This window comes from Camelus bactrianus, chromosome 11 (assembly GCF_048773025.1).
Source record: "Camelus bactrianus isolate YW-2024 breed Bactrian camel chromosome 11, ASM4877302v1, whole genome shotgun sequence".
NCBI classification, from domain to species: Eukaryota; Metazoa; Chordata; class Mammalia; order Artiodactyla; family Camelidae; genus Camelus; species Camelus bactrianus.
In genome coordinates, this window is record NC_133549.1 from 83,948,030 (window position 1) to 83,967,915 (window position 19,886).

Here is a 19,886-nt window from a genome sequence, read left to right on the forward strand (position 1 = left end):
CTGTAACTGAAATCTGCAAAACAAAGAACTGTTAAGCAAAGACAACACATCAGGGAAATATAACTAATGAAACAGACATGTAATTTAAATACTTATCATTTATTTCAGATGAACAACAAATAAAAGTATGTCTCACGGCTTGAGCTTTATTTGCTAAACCTGACAGTTCTACCCAGCGTGCTGGAAGTCACAAACCCCTTTCCAACTGAGCTGGCTGGAGGGCTTTCAGCACCCTGAGTTTTCTGGCCCAGGACAAGGCAGTAGCTCTGGGCTTTCTGCGCATGTGCGCTGCCCCCATTTCCCCTCCCCCCACTTGCCCGTGTGTTCCCGTTCTGCGTCTGCCGTCTCGCGAGGAGACGGTGCCCGAGCCTCTGGCGGGGGAAGGTAGGGGCGCTGACTAGGACGCGCTGTTGAGCCCCCTGAGGGTTGGGCGGGTGGAGCAGCGGCCTCCACACGAGACGGGTAAGTGAGAAACGGCTTTATCCTCTGACCTTGGTGTGAATCCAGCTCCGTTTTCATGCACCTGAGGAGAACCGGCGCGTCCCAGCGCTTGTTACCAGGTGAAGCTGAGTTTTCTCATCTCAGGGGGGAAGGGTGGTCCGAGGCCTCGGTGCGACCTCGCGCGGACTCTGGCTTCGGGCGCTCGTAGGCAGTTCTCATCTCAGCGGAGAACTGTGGGGTTTTTTTCGCTCGAGATCTCACTTCATCCTCCCAACCACCTGCCGTCAGTGTCGTGTCCCATTTTAATGGTGAAACAGGCTCAGAGAGGAGATAGGAATCCGAAGTGGCGACCGGCGCAGGGGCAGGAGGAAGGATAGAGTCCATACCTCCTTCTCTGCCCAGCGTGAAACCTGAGCATGAGTCAGTCGCAGCAGTTAGCAGCTTCATGGCTCCAACCCCCCCGAGGAAATCACTTTGAAGTGAATGCGGCATTGGATTTGGGGAATTTCTTCTTGTTTCTAAAGAACTTATGAGCCTGGCACATAAACAGACGCGTCCAGGTTCCTCTGACCGCCGCCACCCCAGCATTGCCAGTGTTCTCAGTAGCGCCAGGTTGCTTTTACAGGTGGTCCTGCTTGTAATTCAGGCTGACAGGAAGATCCTGGAGCTTTAGATTTTGGGTGAATATTCCAACTGGTTTGGGTCAGGGTTTCTTGCAACAAAGCAGCTTTTGTGATGTAAGAAGGGGGTTCCAGGAGCAGGAATCCCTGGTGGGACAGTCAGTTGGCCGAAGACTTCAGTACAGATCCAAAGCCCAAGTGGAAGGGGCTCTTACTGCTCAGCCAGAAGCAATTTGGGTCCTCCTGCCAGAACCACTGTCACACGCAGACTGTCACAGACTGGGTGACGGTGGATGCTTTGGGCCAACTTTCAGAAGAGGTGTAAGCTGTGGCTGGGTTAGGAGGGCAAGGCAAAAGGAACAGAAGATACTGTTTCTTGGGGAGTTATGAAAGCATCGTGTGGAAGGAAGAGCTTACCAGCCACAGGGAAGGGAATTACCTTCTTCATCCCTTCACTGTTTCTGGGCTCTAAGCTGCGCCCACACTACACCACAACTAGAGATACGCTGATGCCTCTTCTGTACTGATGTTAGAGAATCAGAGGTGCTACTGCATGACAGGTCTATTTCTGCTTTACTTAAAAGACGGTGTGGGGATAGTGTGGGCAGGAAGTGGGCGTAAAGTATTAAGTGGTTACAGTCACACATTTTATTACGGCAGAATCAAGAGCAGACATTGAGTCTCTTGATAGTTCAGACAGGTTTTTTATGTTTTGACAACAGATAAATCAAAACCAGTTTTGTTTTGTTTTGTTTTGTTTTTGTCAAAAGATACTTTTGAGAACCTGAAACCAAATTAAGGGGAATTTTTTTTTTTCCTTCCAAGAGAGACCAGTCCTTTAAAATACCCCCTCCCCTTTTTCAGAGTCTTGTTGGGATTTTCTGTTTTGTGATGAACATTACACATTTTTGATCTGTATTTTTGCTCAGCATCAGTTTTAAGGAAAGCATTATATTCCATTCCTTGGCTTTTCCTAATTGGCTGAATTAGTTTAATGTGTTTACATTTTTCTGGGTCAGCGCATACATTGTTAATAAATTAGCAGGAAACAAATGTATTTACATTTGAAAACTAGCGTGTCCAAGCACTGCGTAGTCATACAGGGTCACGCATGGACACAGAGTGCTCCCTTCCTGACTGTTAACCTTTCTGCCCCTTCTCAAGGTGTCTTCCTTTCTGAGGTGTTTGCCAGGTACTATGTGGTGTTTTTTGGCAGGTGACATCTCTCATGACCTTTCCTTCTTTCTCAGCTGTACCCTTACAGTTCTGCACTCTCTTCCAGGACCAGCAGAAAATGATCACATCCCAGGTGAGCTGTTTAATTTATGCACAGTTTTGCTTAACAGTGATTATTTGAGGTTTATAAAATGTACATTGAAATGAAATAGTAGAAATGAATAAGTTAACATCAGGAAAAATAGAGAGCGGAAGTCAGCAAATTGCAGTCCATGGGCCAAGTGCAGCATGCTGCCTGTTTTATCATGGCCCATAAACTAGAATTTTTAGATGATTGAGAAACAAACAAATCAAGAGTAATATTCTGTGATGTGAAAATTTTATGAAGTTCCAGTCTCAGTGTCTGTAACATTTTATTGGGACACAGTCATGCTCATTCATTTATGGCTGTGGCTGCTTTACATGTACATACATCACAAGGGCAGAGCTGAGTGATTGTGGGAGAGACTGTATGGCTCACAAGCCTAAAATATTTGCTGTGTGGATATTTACTGAAAATGTTTGCTAACTTCTAATACAGAGTAGCAGATCAGTAGTAGGGCAACAATGCCATGTAGGTAAATGTGAATCTTACGATCTTACTGAGTTGTGAAACTAGGACATAAAAAGTTTTTTGAGAGGCTTCATTAGGTGACACTGTGAACCTTCCAGAGACAGCCTTAACATTACGTAAAGAAGTGTTAGGAATAAAGTGAATGATTCTTATCCAATCCAGGGGACAAGTTAAGAGATGTCAAAAGAACATACGTGATAAATAATTCAAATGAATTGAGCCAACGTTAGGACTCATGATTTTTCAGAGAAGGGACAGGTCTGGGTAGACCAGGGCGACCTAGGATGGTTAGTAGGATGAGGCTTTGTGACAATCCTGAGGACTGGGCAGAATGTAAATCTTTATAGAGTCTGATAAGGGATTCCCCTCTTATTTAATTGTGGTAAAATACACGTGACATGAAATTCACAGTTCAACCATTAAAAAGTAGAATTCAGTGGCATTTTGTACATTAACAATGTGCAACCTTAGCCACCATCTACTTCTAAAATCTCTTCCTCACACCAAAAGGAAACCCTATGCCCTTAATAAACAGTACCATAACTTAATTAACAGTTACTCCCCATTTACCCCAGCCCCTAGCAACTGCATATCTGTTCCTGTTTACGGACTTGCCTATTCTGGATAGCCCATATAAATGGAGTCATGTAGCCTTTTGTGTGTGGCTGCTTTCACTTATGTTTTCAAGACCCATGCATGTTGTAACTTACATTACTTCTTCATCCCTTTTATGACTGAGTAAATATTCCATTGTATATATGTGTGTGTGTGTGTATATATATATATATATATGTAATTGATGGGCATTTGTGGGTGATGCCATTTTTGGTTATTGAGAATAGTGCTGCTGTGAGCATTCTTGAACAAGTTTTTGTGAGGAGACCTATTTTCAGTTCTTTCCTAGGAGTGAAATGGATGGATCATGTGATAAGTGTGTGTTTAACTTAATTTGAAACTGCCAAACTGTTCCACAGCAAGGTCCCTTGCAAGTCATGAATTTTATGTTAGCTTTTCTATTTCCACACAAAAGGCTGTTGAAATTTTGATAAGGATTGCATTGTATCTGTAGACCACTTTGGGGAATATTGCCATTTTAAGAATAGTAAGTCTTAGAATCTATGAACATGAGGTGTTTTTCCATTAATTTAGGTTTTTAATTTCTTTCAGCAATGTTTTGTAGTTTTTAATGTACAGATCTTAGACATCCTTGCTTAAATTTATTCTTAAGTATTTTATTTTAGATGCTGTTGTAAATGGAATTGTTTTCTTAACTTCCTTTTTGATTGCTTATTGATAGTGTGTAGAAATACAATGGATTTTTAAGTGTTGATCTTGTATCTTACAACTTTGCTGAATTTATTCACTAGTTCTAATAGTTTATTTGTAGATTCTTTAGAATTTTCTATATATGTTATGTGCAAATAAGAGACAATTGTACTTCTTCCTTTCCAGTTTGAATGCCATTTATTTATTTACCTACCTACCCACCTGAATACCTACCTACTGACCTATTTGCTCTGGCTAGAATTTCTAGTACAGTGTTGAATATATAAATGGCCAAAGCAGGCATCCTTGTTTTTTGTTTTTTTTGAATCATCGTAGTCTTCTTAAGTGTACAGTTCAGAAGTGTTAAGTTTATTTACACTGTTGTGCAACCAACCTCCAAAGCATTTTCATCTTGTAAAACAAAGTCTGTACCCATTAAACAGAAACTCCCCATTCCTCTCTGCCTCCTATTCAACTTTCTGTTTCTGTGAGTTTGACTACTCTTGATAGTTCATGTTAAGGGAAGTGACTTTGTGACTGGCTTATTTTACTTAAAGTGTAATGTCTTCAGGGTTCATCCATGTTGTAGTATGTGTCAGAATTTTCTTCCTTTTTTAAGGTTGAATGATATTCTATTGTGTATATATATCACATTCTGTTTATTCATTCGTCTGTTGTTGGATATTTGGTTTGCTTCTGCGTTTTGGCTATTGTGCATGGTGTTTCTATGAACATGGGTGTACAGATATCTCTTTGAGACTCTGCTTTCAATTCTTTTGGATAAATACTAAGAAATGGTATTGCTGGATCACATGGTAATTATATTTTTAATTTTTTGAGGAACCACCATACTGTTTTCCACAGCGTCTATACCATTTTATATTCCCAACAGTGCACAAGGGTTCCAATTGCTATACATTCTCACCAACACTTGTTGTTTTCTGGTTTTTTGATAGCAGCTGTCATAATGGGTGTAAAGTAGTATCTGATCGTGCTTTTGATTTGCATTTCCCTAATGATTAGTGATGTTGAGCATATTTTCATAAACTTATTGGCCATTTGTATATTTTCTTTGGAGAAATGTCTGTTTTAGTCCTTTGCTCATTTTAAAATAGTGGGTTTTTTGTTTTTGTTTTTTTTTTGTTGTTTTTGGGGGGGGGGTTTGGTTATTGAGTTGTAGGTGTTCTCAGGGAGCCCCTGGAAGGTCAAAACACAATTCTTTGAAAATAAGGTACATATAGTCGTACCTTGTTTTATTGTGCTTTGCAGATACTTCATTTTTTATAAATTGAAGGTTTGTGGCAACCCTGCATCGAACAGGTCTGTTTGTGCCATTTTTCCAGAAGCATTTGCTCACTTCTTGGTAATTCTCAGTATTTCAAACATTTTCATTATTATTATATTTGTTATGGTGATCTGTGATCAGTGACGTTTGATGTTACCATTGCAAAAAGATTGTGACTTGTTGGAAGCGCAGATGATGGTTAGCATTTTTTAGCAATAAAGTATTTTTTGATTAAAGTATGTACATTTTAAGAGATGTAACACTACTTCACATGTAGGAGACTACAGTATAGTGTAAAAATAACTTTTATATGTACTGGGAAACCAAAAAATGCATGTTACTGAATTTAGTGCATTGATCTGGAACTGATCCTGAAATGTCTACAAGGTGTGCCTGTATTGACCACTCTGGCACCAGCAAGCCAAACCAGGAATGCCTCGGTTATTCCAGGTTTTTTGTTAATTGCAGAGTTCTGAAAAACTTGATTCTGAGAGTTTTTTCTAGTTTAATCATTGCTTTACAGGAGGGATGGAATTCTGGGTTTCCCTACTCTACTATTTTACCCCAAGATTTCCACATCAGTTTTATTTTCATTTTTTGAAACTTATTTTTTATGGAATTATAGTTGATTTACAACATTGTGTTAGTTTCTGGTATAAAGCAAAGAGATTCAGTTCTACATATATACACATATTCTTTTTCATATTATTTTCATAGTGTCTTATTACAGGATATTGAGTATAGTTCACTGTGGTGTACAGTAAGGCATTGTTGTTTATCTGTTTTATATATAGTAGTTTGTATCTGCTTATCCTAGACTCCTAATTTACCTTCCCCCATCCTCTTTCCCCTTTGGTAACCATAAGTTTGTTTTCTATGTCTGAGAGTCTGTTTCTGTTTTGTCAATAAGTTCATTTGTGTCATATTTTAGATTCCACATGTATGTGATATCATAAGGAATTTGTCTTTCTCATTCTGACTTGCTGCACTTAATGTGATAATCTTTAGGTCCATCCATGTTGCTGCAAATGACATTATTTCATTCTTTTTATGGCTGAGTAATATTCAATTCTGTATATATACATCTTCTTGATCCATTCATCGGCTAATGAACGTTTAGGTTGCTTTCATGTCTTGGCTGTTGTATATAGTGCTGCTATGAACATTGGGGTGCATGTATCTTTTTGAATTATAGTTTTCTCTAGATATATGTTGAGGAGTAGGATTTCTGGATCATATGAAACTCTGCTTTTAGTTTTTTAAGGAACCTCCATTCTGTTTTCCATTGTGCTGCACCAGTTTACATTCCTCCCAACAGTGTAGAAGGGTTCCCTTTTCTCCACATTCTCTCCAGCATTTGTTATTTGTATTATTTTAATGATGGCCATTCTGACCAGTGTGAGGTAGTACCCCATTGTGGTTTTGATTTGCATTTCTTTAATAATTAGTGACATTGAGCATGTTTTCATGTGCCTGTTGGCCATCTGTATGTCTTATTTGGAGAAGTGTCTGTTTAGGTCCTCTTCCTATTTTTTGATTGGGTTGTATTTTTGGTTGTTATTTTTGAATTGTATGAGCTATTTGTATATTTTGGAAATTAATCCCATGTCAGTTTCATTGTTTGCAAATATTTTCTCCCATTCCATATGTTGTCTTTTCATTTTATTTATGGTTTCCTTTGCTGTGCAAAAGCTTATAGGTATGATTAGCTCCCATTTGTTTGTTTTTGCTTTTATTTCTATTGCCTTGAGAGACTGACCTAAGAAAACATTGGTACAGCTTATGTCAGAAAATGTTGTGCCTAATTTCTCTTCTAGGACTTTAATGTCGTCATGTCTTATGTTTAAATCGTCAATCCATTTAGAGTTTATTTTTGTGTATGGTGTGAGGGAGTATTCTAACTTCATTGATTTGCATGCAGCTGTCTAGCTTTTGCAACATCATTTGCTGAAGAGGCTGTCTTTTCTCCATTCTCTTGCCTCTTTTGTTGAAGAGTAATTGACCATTTGTGTGTGGGTTTATTTATTGGCTATTCTGTTCCATTGATCCATATGTCTGTTTTTATGCCAGTGCAATGCTGTTTTGATTACTGTAGTGTTACACCTCCAGCTTTGTTCTTTTTCTTCACGATTGCTATGGCAATTCTGGATCTTTCAGGGTTCTGAATACATTTTAGGATTATTTGTTCTAGTTATGGGAAAAATGTCCTGGGTAACTTGTTAGGGATCGCATTACATCTGTAGATGGCTTTAGGTCTTTCACCTTCTTGGTCAGGTTTATTACTAAATGCTTTATTTATTTTTGATGTGATTTTAAAAAGAGACTTTTTTGACTTTCCTTTTCTGATATTTCGTTGCTAGTGTAATGAAATGCAACTGATTTCTTTATGTTAATTTTATATCTGAATAATTCTTGCTGAATTCATTTACTAGCTCTAGTAGTTTTTGTGTGGCGTCATTAGCATTTTCTATATGTAATATCATATCATCTTCATATAATGACAATTTTAACTCTTCTCTTTCAATTTGGATCCCTTTTATTTCTTTTTCTTTTTCTTTTTTTTTTTTTTTTTTTGTCTGATTGCTGTGACCAGGACTTCCCAATACTATATTGAATAGAAGTGGTGAGAGTGGGCATCCTTGTCTTGTACCAGATTTAGTGGAAAGGCTTTCAACTTTTCACTGTTAAATATTATGTTGGCTGTGGGTTTGTCATAAAAAGCTTTTATTATGTTGAGATATATTCCCTCTGTACCCACTTTGGTTAAAGTTGTTACCATAAATGTGTGTTAAATTTTATCAAATGCATTTTCTGCATCTCTTGAGATGATCATGTGATTTTTTTCCCCTTTCTTTATTTGATGTGGTGTATCATGGTGATTGATTTGCGTATGTTGAACTATCCTTGTGTCCCTGGGATGAATCCAACTTGTGTGATCTTTTTTATGTGTAGTTGTGTTCTGTTTGCTAATATTTTGTTAAGGAATGTTATATCTCTGTTCATCGGTGATAATGGTAGTGTCTTTGTCTGGCTTTTGTATCAGGGTGATGGTGGTTTCACAGAATGAGACTTCTCTTCAATCGTTTAGAAGAATTTGAGAAGAATTGGTATAATTTATTCTTTGTATGTTTGGTAGAATTCCCCAGTGAAGCCATCCGGTACTGGACTTTTGTTTGCAGGGAAGTTTTTTTGTTTTGTTTTTCTTTTCTTTCTTTTTCTTTTTTTTTTTTAAATTACTGATTCTATTTCACTTTTGGTGATTGGTCTGTTCAGATTATCTGTTTGTTCTAGTTCAGTTTGGTGGGCTGTGTGTTTCTAGAAACTTCCATTTCTTCTGGGTTTTCTAGCTTGTTGACATATAATTGTTCATAGTATTCTCTTGTGGTTTTTTGGATTTCTGTGGTACTGGTTGTTATTTTTCTTCTTTCATTTCTTATTTTGTGTATTTGGGGTTTCTCTTTTCTTGGTGAGCCTGGCCAGAGGTTTGTTGATTTTGTTTGCCCCTCCAAAGAACCAGCTTTTGGGTTTAAAAAAATTTTTTCTCTGCTGTTTTTAAAATACCTATTTTATTTATTTTCTCTCTAATCTTTATTGTTTCCTTCATTCTGCTGACTTAGATTTTGTTCTTATTTTTAAAAAATTTTTAGGTGGTAGGTTAAGTTGTTTGATATTTTTCTTATTTTTTGAGGAAAGCCTATAGTGTCACTATAAACTTCTCTCTTAGGACTTCTTTAGCTACGTCCCATAGATTTTGTGTGGTTGTGCTTTCTTTGTCATATGTCTCAAGATATTTTTTAATTTTCTCTTTGATTTCATCATTGACCCATTGGGTTTTTTTACTAGCATGTTGTCTAGTCTCCATGCAGTCAGTTTTTTCCTCATTTTTCTTGCTGTAGTTGATTTCTATTTTTATGTCACGGTGGTCAGAAAAGATGCTTGAAATAATTTCTATCCTCTTAAATTTGTTGAGTCTTTTGTTTCATAGTATGTGTTCAATCCTAGCAATTGTCCATGTGCATTTGAAAAGAATGTATATTCTGGTTTTGGAGGGGAGGTAATGTTCTGATAACATCAATTAGGTTTAACTGTTCTATTGTATAATTGAGAATTTCTCTTTGATTTTCTGTCTGGAAGATCTGTCCATTGATGTGAGTGAGTGTTAAAGTCTCCTACTCTTACTATAAACCCATTAGTTTCTCCCTTTACATCTGTACATATGTGTGTGTGTATATGTGTGTGTGTGTGTGTGTATAAATATATATATGTATTACTTTTATGTCTGTCAGTATTTAGGTGCTCCTGTATTGCAAGCGCGTATGTTAATGATTGTAACATCCCCTTCTTGTATTGTTCCTTTTATCATTACATAGTGTCCTTCTTTTATGGTCTTATTTTAAAGTCTATTTTGTCTGATATGAATATTGATACCTCCACTTTCTTGTCATTTCTTTTTACAATGAAATATCATTTTACATCCTTTAACTGTGTGTGTGCTTTACCCTAAGGTAGCATATTGTAGGCTCTTGTTTTATTATCCTGTATGCAACTCTGTGTCTTTTGCTTGGAGCATTTAGTCCATTGACATTTAAAGTAATTATTGATAGATATGTATTTATTGCCATTTTAAACCTTGTTTTCTGATTGATTTTGTACTTTTTCTTTGTTCTTGTTTGTTTTTCATATTGTGTTTTGATGGTTTTGTTTTGTATTATGCTCGTGTTCTGTTCTTTTTGCTTTTGTGACTCTATTGTATGTTTTTGATTTGTGGTTACCCTTTTTTTCAAGTATGTTAACCCATTACTGTATCTGTTTCCTTTAGATTGGTAGTCATAGGGGCTCAAACACATTCTAAAAAAAAAAAAAAATCTACATTTTCTTACTCTCCTCCCCCACATTTTATGATTTTGATGTCCTCTTTTGCATCTTCATATTTATTTCTTTTTTCTGTTCACTGTAGTTATCACATTTCCATTTGTGGTTTTTTCTTTTCTATAGCTTCCTGCTTCTTTATTGTTTAGAGAAGAGCTTTCGCTGTTTCTTTTAGGATAGGCATAGTGTTCCTGTATTGTTTTAGTTTTTATTTGAGAAATTTTTTGTCTCTCCCTCTATTGTAAATGATAATGTGACTAGGTAGAGTATCATAGATTGCAGGTTTTTTTCTTCAGGACTTTAATATATTTTGCTACTCCTCTCTGGCCTGCAACATTTCTGTAGAGAAATTAACTGGTAGCCTTATGGGAATTCCTTTGTAATTAACTCTTTGTTTTTCTCTTGCCACCTTTAAAATCTTCTCTTTAACTTTGACCATTGTAATTACAATTTGTCTTATTATAGGTCTTTTTGGCTTCATCTTGTATGGGATCCTCAGTGCTTCCTGTACCTGGATATCTCTTTCCTTTTTTAGGTTTGGGAAGTATTCAGCTATAATTTCTTCAGACACATTTTTTATCTCCTTTCTCTTTGTTCTCCTTCTGGGATCCCCATTATGCTTAGATTGGGATACTTTATATTATCCCATAGGTCTGGTATGTTGCTTTCATTTTTTAAAATTTTTTCATTTGTCTTTCTGTCTGCTGTACTGACTGGGTAATTTCTGTTATTCTATCTTCCAAATCACTTATTCATTCACACTGCATTATCCAGTTTGCTGTTTGTTGCCTTTAGCCAGTTTTTGTCTCAGCAAATGAGTTTTCTGAATTAATTGGCTCCTCTTTATAGTTTCCAGTTCCTTGTTACAGTGATCTGCATTCCCATCAATAGACTTTCTTAATTCCTTCAATGTTTTCATTACCTCCTTTTTGAACTCAAGTTCTGGTAGGCTGGAGAGGTCTGTTACATTGTTTATTCTTTCAGCAGAATCCTCTTGTTTCTTAAGTTGGTAGTGGTCCCTCTGCTTTTTCATTTTACTTATATTGCTCTGACTCTGAGTCTAGGTGAAACGGTTATCTGCTATGGTCTTGAAGGGCTTTTTTATGTGGGAGTGGCCCTGTGTAGCCTCTGTGAGTCTAGTATTTTTAGTATGAGGGTTGTTTTTAGTATGGATGCCTCCCACATTCTTCCTCAGTGTGTGCTTGATGTTATTCCCTTGATATGGGGTGTGATTGTTGCTGTGGTTACCAGAGCCTGCACTGGGTGTTGGGTGGGATCTCCCTTTTGCTCTGTGGTTGTCACAGCTCTGTTGGGGGCGGGTCTACTTCGAAGTTGTTTGGGTGGATGCCCCTAGATGCCTTACTGAACTGCAGTGTGTGTAGGCAGGCCTGGAGTGCTCCCACTGGGAGAGGAGCTACTTAGTGTTCCTCTGCAGTAGCTGTCCCCCAGGAAGTGTGCTCCAAGGTGTCGCCAGTCACCTGTTGTGTGGCTCAGAAAGTACACAGTTTTTGACACTGCCCTCGGCCCCGCTTCAACCGTGGGAATTCAGGCCCTCAGCCTGGGTGTCCCTTAGATGGTGTGCTTACAAAACCACCAGCACAGATCTGCTGGCGCAGAACTGCTGAGCTGAGGCCCAGGCCTGCCGCAGTCATGCACCTGGACCTGCTGTGGGCGCTGCTGGGTCAGCCCAGACCCCAGCCTGGCGTCTGCCGGCGCAAGCTCCCAGGGCCTACAGCCAGACCTCCCCAGGCAAGGGAAGCACCAGCTCTGCTCAGATCTCCTGCAAGCACTGGGTTTACAGAGTGCCCATGGTTGTATACATCTGGGGGTCACACAGCCTCTGGGACACTCTGATTTCAGCCCTGCTTCTGAAGTTGCACAGCCTCTGGGGATCGCTTGGATTTGAGCGCGGCCTCCCACCGGCGCTGGCGTGCTTACGGGACTATGGGTGGAGCCGCCGCCTGCCGTGAGCGCCCTGTGAGTGAGGCTGCTGTGGCCGCCCTGCCCCTCTCTGAGCATGAGTGTTAACACCGGGGCTTCCACGGTGGACCCAACCTTCTTCCTGCGCATGCCCCTGCTTGTGGCCCAGAGCAGGCTCTAGCCCCTTCAGGCTGTCCCTGCACAGCCAACCCTAGTCCTCTCCCCAGATCTGAGCTCTGAAGACTTAGTTTCAGCACCCAGCCCCTGCACGCACATGCAGACACACCTCTTGGGCTGGGGAATGCAATGAGGTGGCATGAACCCTCTGTGCCAGCCTCTTTCTCTTCTGCCTGCTGCACACTGGCTGCTGCCCTCTCCTCTGAGCCTCTGAAGCTCCCTTTCTGTCCTGGTTGAGCTCCATGCTGGTGAAGGGGTTTCCCAGGGTGAGGAAACCTCTCCTCCTTCACAGCTCCCACCCAGGGGTGCAGGTCCCAATCTGATTCCACTTTTCCCCTTCATTCTACCTTGTTATGTGGAAATCCTTGGGATTTTGGTCTAATGAGATCTTCTACCAGCATGCAGCAGGTATTCTGTGAGAACTGTTCCACATGTAGGTTCAGTTTTGATGCATTTGTGGGAGGAAGTGAGCTCCACATCCTTCTGTTCTGCCATTTTGATCTGACTTCTCCTCTATTTCCAGTTTTATTGAAATATGATTGACCTACAACCATAAAGTCCAAAGTGTTCAACATGACTTACACATGTCATGAAACAGATATTACAAAAGGTTTGTTTAATATCCATCATCTCATACACATTTCAGAAAATTTTTTTCCCTTGTGATGTAACTCTTAGAATTTACTCAAACTTTCATATATACCATACATTGTGTGAACTGTAATCATCATGTTATGCATTACAACCCCAGTACCTGTTTAACTTAACAACTGGAAGTTTGTAGCTTTTTTAAAAATCTATTTTATTTATTATTGAAGTATAGTTAGTTTACAATGTTGTGTCAACTTCTGGTGTACAGCATAATATTTCAATCATACATATACATACATATATTCATTTTCATATTTTTCATTATAGGTTGCTACACGATATTCAGTATAGTTCCTTGTGCTATGTAAAAGAACCTTGTTATTCAGCTATTTTATATAAAGTAGTTAGTATCTGCAAATCTCGGAACTCCCAATTTATCCCTTCCCACCTCCTTTCCCCCTGATAACCATAAATTTGTTTTCTATGTCTGTGAGTCTGTTTTTGTTTTGTAAATAAGTTCATTTGTGTGTGTGTGTGTGTGTGTGTTTGTGTATTTAGATTCCACATATGAGTGATATCATGTGGTATTTTTGTTTCTCTTTCTGGCTTCACTTAGAATGATGAAGGACCTAGAGAAGAGAAGTTTGTAACTTTTGACCACCTTCACCCAGTTTCCTCTCTCCACGCCTTAGTCCTCCACTCCCAGCCACTGATAACCACTAATCTGATCTCTTTGCCTTGGAGTTTGGTGGGTTTTTTACTGTTATATTTTTGTTTAGATTCTGCATATAAGTGAGATCATACAGTATCTTGTGTCTGACATCACACTTATCACAATGCCTTCAAGGTCCATCCATATTGTCATAAATAGCAGAAATTCCTTCTTTTAATGCTGAGTAATATTTTCTCTCTATATATTTTATATCCTATATATATTATATATATATTTTATTCATAGTAGTTTATACCCCTTAATATTCCCTACCTCTATCATGCCCCTCCCACTTCCTTGTTCTACTAGTAACTGCTGATTTGTTCTCTATATCTGTGAGTTTATTTCTTTTTTGTTATATTCACTAGTTTTTTTTATATTCTACAAATAAGTGATATACAGTATTTGTCTTTCTCTGTCTGACTTATTTCACTTAGCGTAATACCCTCCAAGACCATCCATATTATTATAAATGGCAAGATTGCATTCTTTTTTATGGCTGAGTAGTATTCCACTGTGTGTATATATATACCACATCTTCTTTATCAGTTCATCTGTTAATGGACACTTAGGTTGCTTCCATATTTTTCGCTATTGTAAATAATGCTGCTATGAACATTGAGTGCATGTGTCTTTTTGAATTAGTGTTTTAATTTTTTTTTGGATATATACACAGGAATGGAATTGCTAGGTTATACTTTCAAATTTTTTGAGAAACTTCCATACTGTTTTCCACAGTGGCTGCAGCAGTTTACATTCCTACCAACAGTGTCCGAGGATTCTCTTTTCTCCACATGCTCTCCAACGTTTGATATTTATTCTCTTTGGTAATAGCCATTCTGATAGGAGTGAGGTGATGTCTCATTTCTCTGATGATTAACAATGCTGAGCATCTTTTCACACATGTGTTGGCCATACATATGTCTTCTTTGGAAACATGTCTATTCAGGTCTTCTGCCCATAGTTACTTTTTTAGGGGTTTTCTCTTGCTCTTTCATTTGAGACAGATTCTTCTGTCTTCTAATTTTGCTTAATTTTCTCTCTCTAGGAGATAAGTGAAACAGTTATGTGTTGCTGTCTTGAAGAGGCTTCCTTATGTGGAAGCATCCCCATACAGTCAGCGTGTACCCAGTGGATTTGATGGGATAGCTGGATCTGACTTGAACACAAGTTATGCCTTTCCTTAGGGTGTGCTGGCAGCTGTCACCTTGGTAGTAGGTGTTACTGGAGATAGAGAGACTATAGCTGGATCCAGGTTTGAGCTCGGGCTTCCACTTTGCTCAGTGGCTGTCTCCACCCTCTTAGGAGTGAGTGTGAGTCACATATTGCTGGACTAGGAGCCCTGAAGGTCAGGTCCAAGCTGGCTCCAAGTATGTGCTCTCCCCGGTTCCAGCACTGGTACCTTTGCTCCAGAGGGGAGCAGCACTGGAGCAAGGTTGGGCATTTGGCTTGAACTGGGGCACAGGCCACAGTGGTCCTGCCGGGGCAGACATCTGGGCTGCTTCTGTTATAAGCCTGGGTAAGCAGCTGGAATGCATGCCGCCACCTTGCTCAGATGCTGCTTTGGGTCTGAGCCTCCTTTTTCCCTCACAACTTGGCTTTCCCTTGGCCTCTGCCACCCTTGCCTTGGTGTGGAACTGCACCACAGAGCACATAGGGCCTGTGTGGGCCCCCAGCATGGGTCTGGGTGCCAGCTGTGTTTGTTTGGCCTCAGCTGGCGATCGGAGGTGCTTCTCATGTGCTTACTGTGTAAGCGTCAGTAATGGCCGCCCCTGCTCTTCTCAGGCGCCAGACTGGGTTACACACAGCTGGGACCTCATCCCAGTGTGGAGCTGCAAAACAAAGCAAGTGGGGCTCCAACGTTAGCTGGGCTTGGGCTTGAGGACCTGCCGCAGCAGTCACAGGAAACCAGGCAGCCACATGTGCAGTTTTCAGTCTGCGTGTTTTGCCTTGCTTCAGGAGCAAGCAGGCATGTGCATGTTCCACACTGGCGAAATCCAGGCTTCCCATAGCCCTGCTGTTAACCTTACTGGCCCTCCAACTGGCCAAGGGGCTTGCCTTCCCTGTATCAGACCCCATGCTAGGGTGCCAAGTATGTGAATTGACCACTAACTCCCCGAGGAGCATCTCCACCTGTGTATTCTCCCTTTTCTTCTGTGTCCTCTCTCAGGGGCACAGGTCTCAACCTGATCACTTCTCTTCCCTTACAACCATATTCTGTGTGGATCTTCTGTATAGCCTTGGTTGTACAGGAGTCTCCTGCCAGTCTCCAGTTAGTTTTAAGTGAGAATTGTTCCACATATGGATGTAGCTTTGATGTGTTTGTGAGGGGAGGTGAGTTCTGCATTGTACTGTACTATCTTCATCTTCCTCTGTCAAGTGAATACTTTGCCCATTAAGTTAAAAATAGTCTTACTTATTTATAAAGTCCTACAACATAGATGTACATGGAGAAATTCTCAAAATAACTAGAAGACTTGGGTACAATATTAGGGTATTACAAAGTTGCAAAGCAAGCAAAAATAGAGACATCACCAAGAAGTAGTTATTGAATCCAGAGGATCTCCAGCGGCTCAGGATATGGTGGATTATTTTTCACATAGGAGTTAGAATTATTTTCCATCTTTAAACTCTCCAGGTTTCTGGGAAATACCATGTACTTGTAAAGTGTAAAAACTCACCTCTTCAACTAATTTTATCACAAAATGTCTGTCCTTGTAATTAATTTTTTTAAAATTTAATTCAGTTATTCATTCATCAACTACTTATGAGAATCTACTACATGCCCTTTGCTATATATACTGTAGGTTCTAAGAAAAATGAACTGTGGGCCTTTACAAGGGAGCCATTCTCAGTGGGGTAGGAGTCGGAGGTGAGGACACTGATAGAATATTGTAAAAGTCTTATAACTGAGGTGCACACAGAATTCTGCTTCATATTCTTTTTCTTTAAAAATTGCAGCTGTTTTATTGATCACCTTATCACACTTCCTGTAGTAAAAAAAAAAATATGAAAAAACTGAGATTTAAGGGTTAAAAATTTTCCTGTCATGATAAAACTGTTTTATTATTCCAACTAATCAAAACATATATTTCAGATATTTATGAATAAGTATTACACACAAAAGTAAAGTTTTATTGGAAACACATCTTACAGAGATGAAGTTTGATGGATTTTTTTAGAAACTGGTGTGTTTTATTATGGATGAGAATTACTACAATGAAAAACAGTTTAGCATTAATTCTACTCCAAGTTCAACTCAACTCTCATGTAAGCAATGAGAAAGCTTGTTTGCATAAATCAGTAGATGTGAGTGAATGGAGTTTTGTTATAGTAATGCCTCTCAATTTTTTGAATTGCTCCTGAATTACAAGCCACCAAAGATCTATCAAAGAAAAAATACTTTAAATGATCTATCAACTGATAACTCTGATTAGGTTCTCTTTTAATTTAATTGAAATCAAGTATAGTCACCCCTTGGTATCTGCAGGGGACTGGGTCCAGGGTCCCCTCCAAGGACACCAAAAGTGACTGATGCTCCTTAGGTGGTTCTCTGTATCCGCGGGTTCTGCATCCTCAGACATGGGCGACTGTAACTGAAAACCCCTTGACTTGTAAAAGGATATGTTCTCATTCACCAGTCAGCTGTTCCTTTCTTTGATGTACTTGAGGGGTTTGCACCATGAGGGTATTGCACCTTCATAAGGTTTTCCATGTTCTTTATGAGTATGTTTTTGGTAAAGAACATGTAACTAGACATTTTACCCCTATTATGAAATGCTCTGCCCTTTATATTGAGAATTTAACCTGATTTCATTTTGCTGTGGTTTCACATTTGAATTTATAGCAGCTTGACTTCAATATCCTGCAGAAAACTGCTCCTTTACAACTTTGTCCCCACTTCTTGATGTCACAAAATTATTCTAAATTAAAAAAAAAAAATAACTCTCTTAAACCATGTAGAAAATAGAAAGTACATTATAAATAATTGTTGTAGTAACACTAGTTCTGTAATTGCCTATGTATTTCCTTTTATTGGATCATTATTCATACGCTTTCAAGTTAATGTTTGGCATCCTTTTTACCTTGAAGGACTTCCTTGAGCATTTCTTGCAGGGCAGGTCTAGTGGTTATTAACTCCCTCAACTTTCTTTTATCTGGGAATGTCTTGGTTTCTTCTTGACTTGTTGAAGAGCAGTTTTGCCAGATGTAATTAATATTCATGGTTGACAGGTTTTTTTCATTTAGCTCTTTGAGTATATTGACCCACTGCCTTCTGACCACCAAACTTTCTGATGAGAGGTCTGAAGATAATCTTAATTGAGGATCCCTTGTATGTGATGAGTCACTTCCCTCTTGCTGCTTTCAAGATTCACTCTGTCTTTTGAAAGTTTGATTGTAAGGTGTCTTGATATGAGTCTCTGATTTTATCTTAAAACTTGGAATTTGTCAAACTTCTTGGATGTTTATATTCATGTCTTTCATTAAATTTGGGAACTTTAATTCAAACATTATTTCTTTCAGTATTCTTTGAACATTTCTGTGACTTTCTCTGAATGTTTTCTGTGCCCCTTTCTCTCTCTCTTGCTCTGGGACTCCCATGATGCATGTTTTGCTGTGATTGATGGTGTTTCTTAGGTCCCTTAGGCTCTGTTCACTTTTCTTCGATCTTTGTACTTTGTTCCTCAGCCTTGGTAATTTCCATTGTCCTATTGTCAAGTTCACTGATTCTTTTTTCCATCAGCTCAAATCAGCCTTTGAGTATCCATATGAATTTTTCATCTCGGTTAATGTACTTCAAAGCTGCATAATTTCTTTCTGGTTTCTTTTTAGATTTTCTATCTCACTGATTTCCGTTTTGTTCACATATCATTCTTGATTTTCTCCACATCTTTCTTAAGTTCTTTGAGCATCAGTAAAACAGTTGTGTTAAAGTCTTTGTCTGATATATCTGCCATTCAGTCTTCTGTAGTGATGGATTCTTTTGATTTTTTTCTTTTGCATGGGCTATACTTCTCTGTTTCTTTATATCCTTTGTGATTTTTTGGTTGTACACTGGTAAACACAGGTAATAATGTGGTAACTCTAGAAAAAAGATTTTCCCCCTTTGCCGGGTTTGCTGTTCTTTCTATTTGTGTTAATTTTTTGGATTGACATAGGCTCTCTGTGCCAAGAATCAGCCTGATGTGTAAATGTAATATCTTCTTGTCTTTTCTGGACCCTTCCTTGGGTAAGCACAGTCACTTTTAAATTTTCCCAATATTTGTGATTGTTTTTTTAATTTGCTAATTGTTAATCTGGTTCTGAAAGGGGAAAAGCAAAAAAAAAAAAAAAAAAAAAAAAAGAAGGGGGAAAACCAAAAAATGAAGGGGCTTGCGACAGAGTGAGGAAGTGCATCAATGGCTTTCTGCTTCTTTGCACGTCTGTGATTAGAAGTATCAATGAGCCGTCAGAGCACAGATCCCCAGTATTTAGAGGACTTTGTTCTTTTTATCCACTCTAGCTCCTGTAAGGAGCTGCTACTCTGCTGTGGGGTAAAATTCATTGAAATTAGCCAGAAATACCATCCAAGCCTTCTCCTGGAAGTTACAAGCCTTCAACAGACCCCAAGGTTCCAAAATCCTACATTTGGACAGATTCTGCCAGTGCAGTTGTTGTGTCTGTGGGTATATCTGTCTGGTGCTCCTACCCCACCATCTTCCCAGAATTCTCTCACATTCCTTTTTATAGCTGATTAATATTCCATTGTATGTAAATACTACATTTGTTTATCCATTCATTGATGAATTCATCCATTGGTGGACATTTGGACTTTTTCTACCCTTTGGCTATTTTGAATAGTGCTGCTATGAATGTGTGTGTGTATGTAGTTGTTGAGTGTGTATACACACAAATACACATGAATGTGGAATTTCACACATTATGTCAAATATGACAGTTTGATGTTTAACTTTTTGAAGAACAGTCAAACTGTTTTCTGTAGCATCTTAAACCATTTTTTCATTTCCATCAGAAATGTATGCTGGTTCCAGATTCTCTAATTCTAGCCAAAACCTGTTTTCCATTTTTTATTTGTAGTCATAGTAGCATGGCCGAAGTGGTACCTTATTGTCATTTTGATTTGCGTTTCCCTAATGACTAGTGAGGTTGAGCGTCTTTCTATATTTGAACATTTAAGAAATAAACAACTTTGGAGTAATGTCCATTCAGGTGCTT

General features: G+C 38.8%; 1 protein-coding gene across 5 annotated transcripts in view; it reads left to right on the forward strand.

Moving 5' to 3' along the window:
* The first annotated feature begins 306 nt into the window (after positions 1–306).
* Positions 307–19,886, forward strand: part of LOC105064476 (zinc finger protein 37A) — a 55,099-nt gene continuing 35,519 nt past the window's right edge. The window contains exons 1-2 of one of the 5 annotated variants that reach the window (XM_074374440.1): positions 307–462; positions 2,312–2,370. In XM_074374440.1, coding sequence (XP_074230541.1) covers positions 2,356–2,370 — 15 coding nt within the window. In that variant the 5' untranslated portion in view covers positions 307–462; positions 2,312–2,355. Of the gene's footprint in view, positions 561–2,311; positions 2,371–19,886 lie in introns of all 5 variants that reach the window. The other 4 variants (XM_010949419.3, XM_010949420.3, XM_045512450.2 and 1 more) reach the window with 4 other exon arrangements.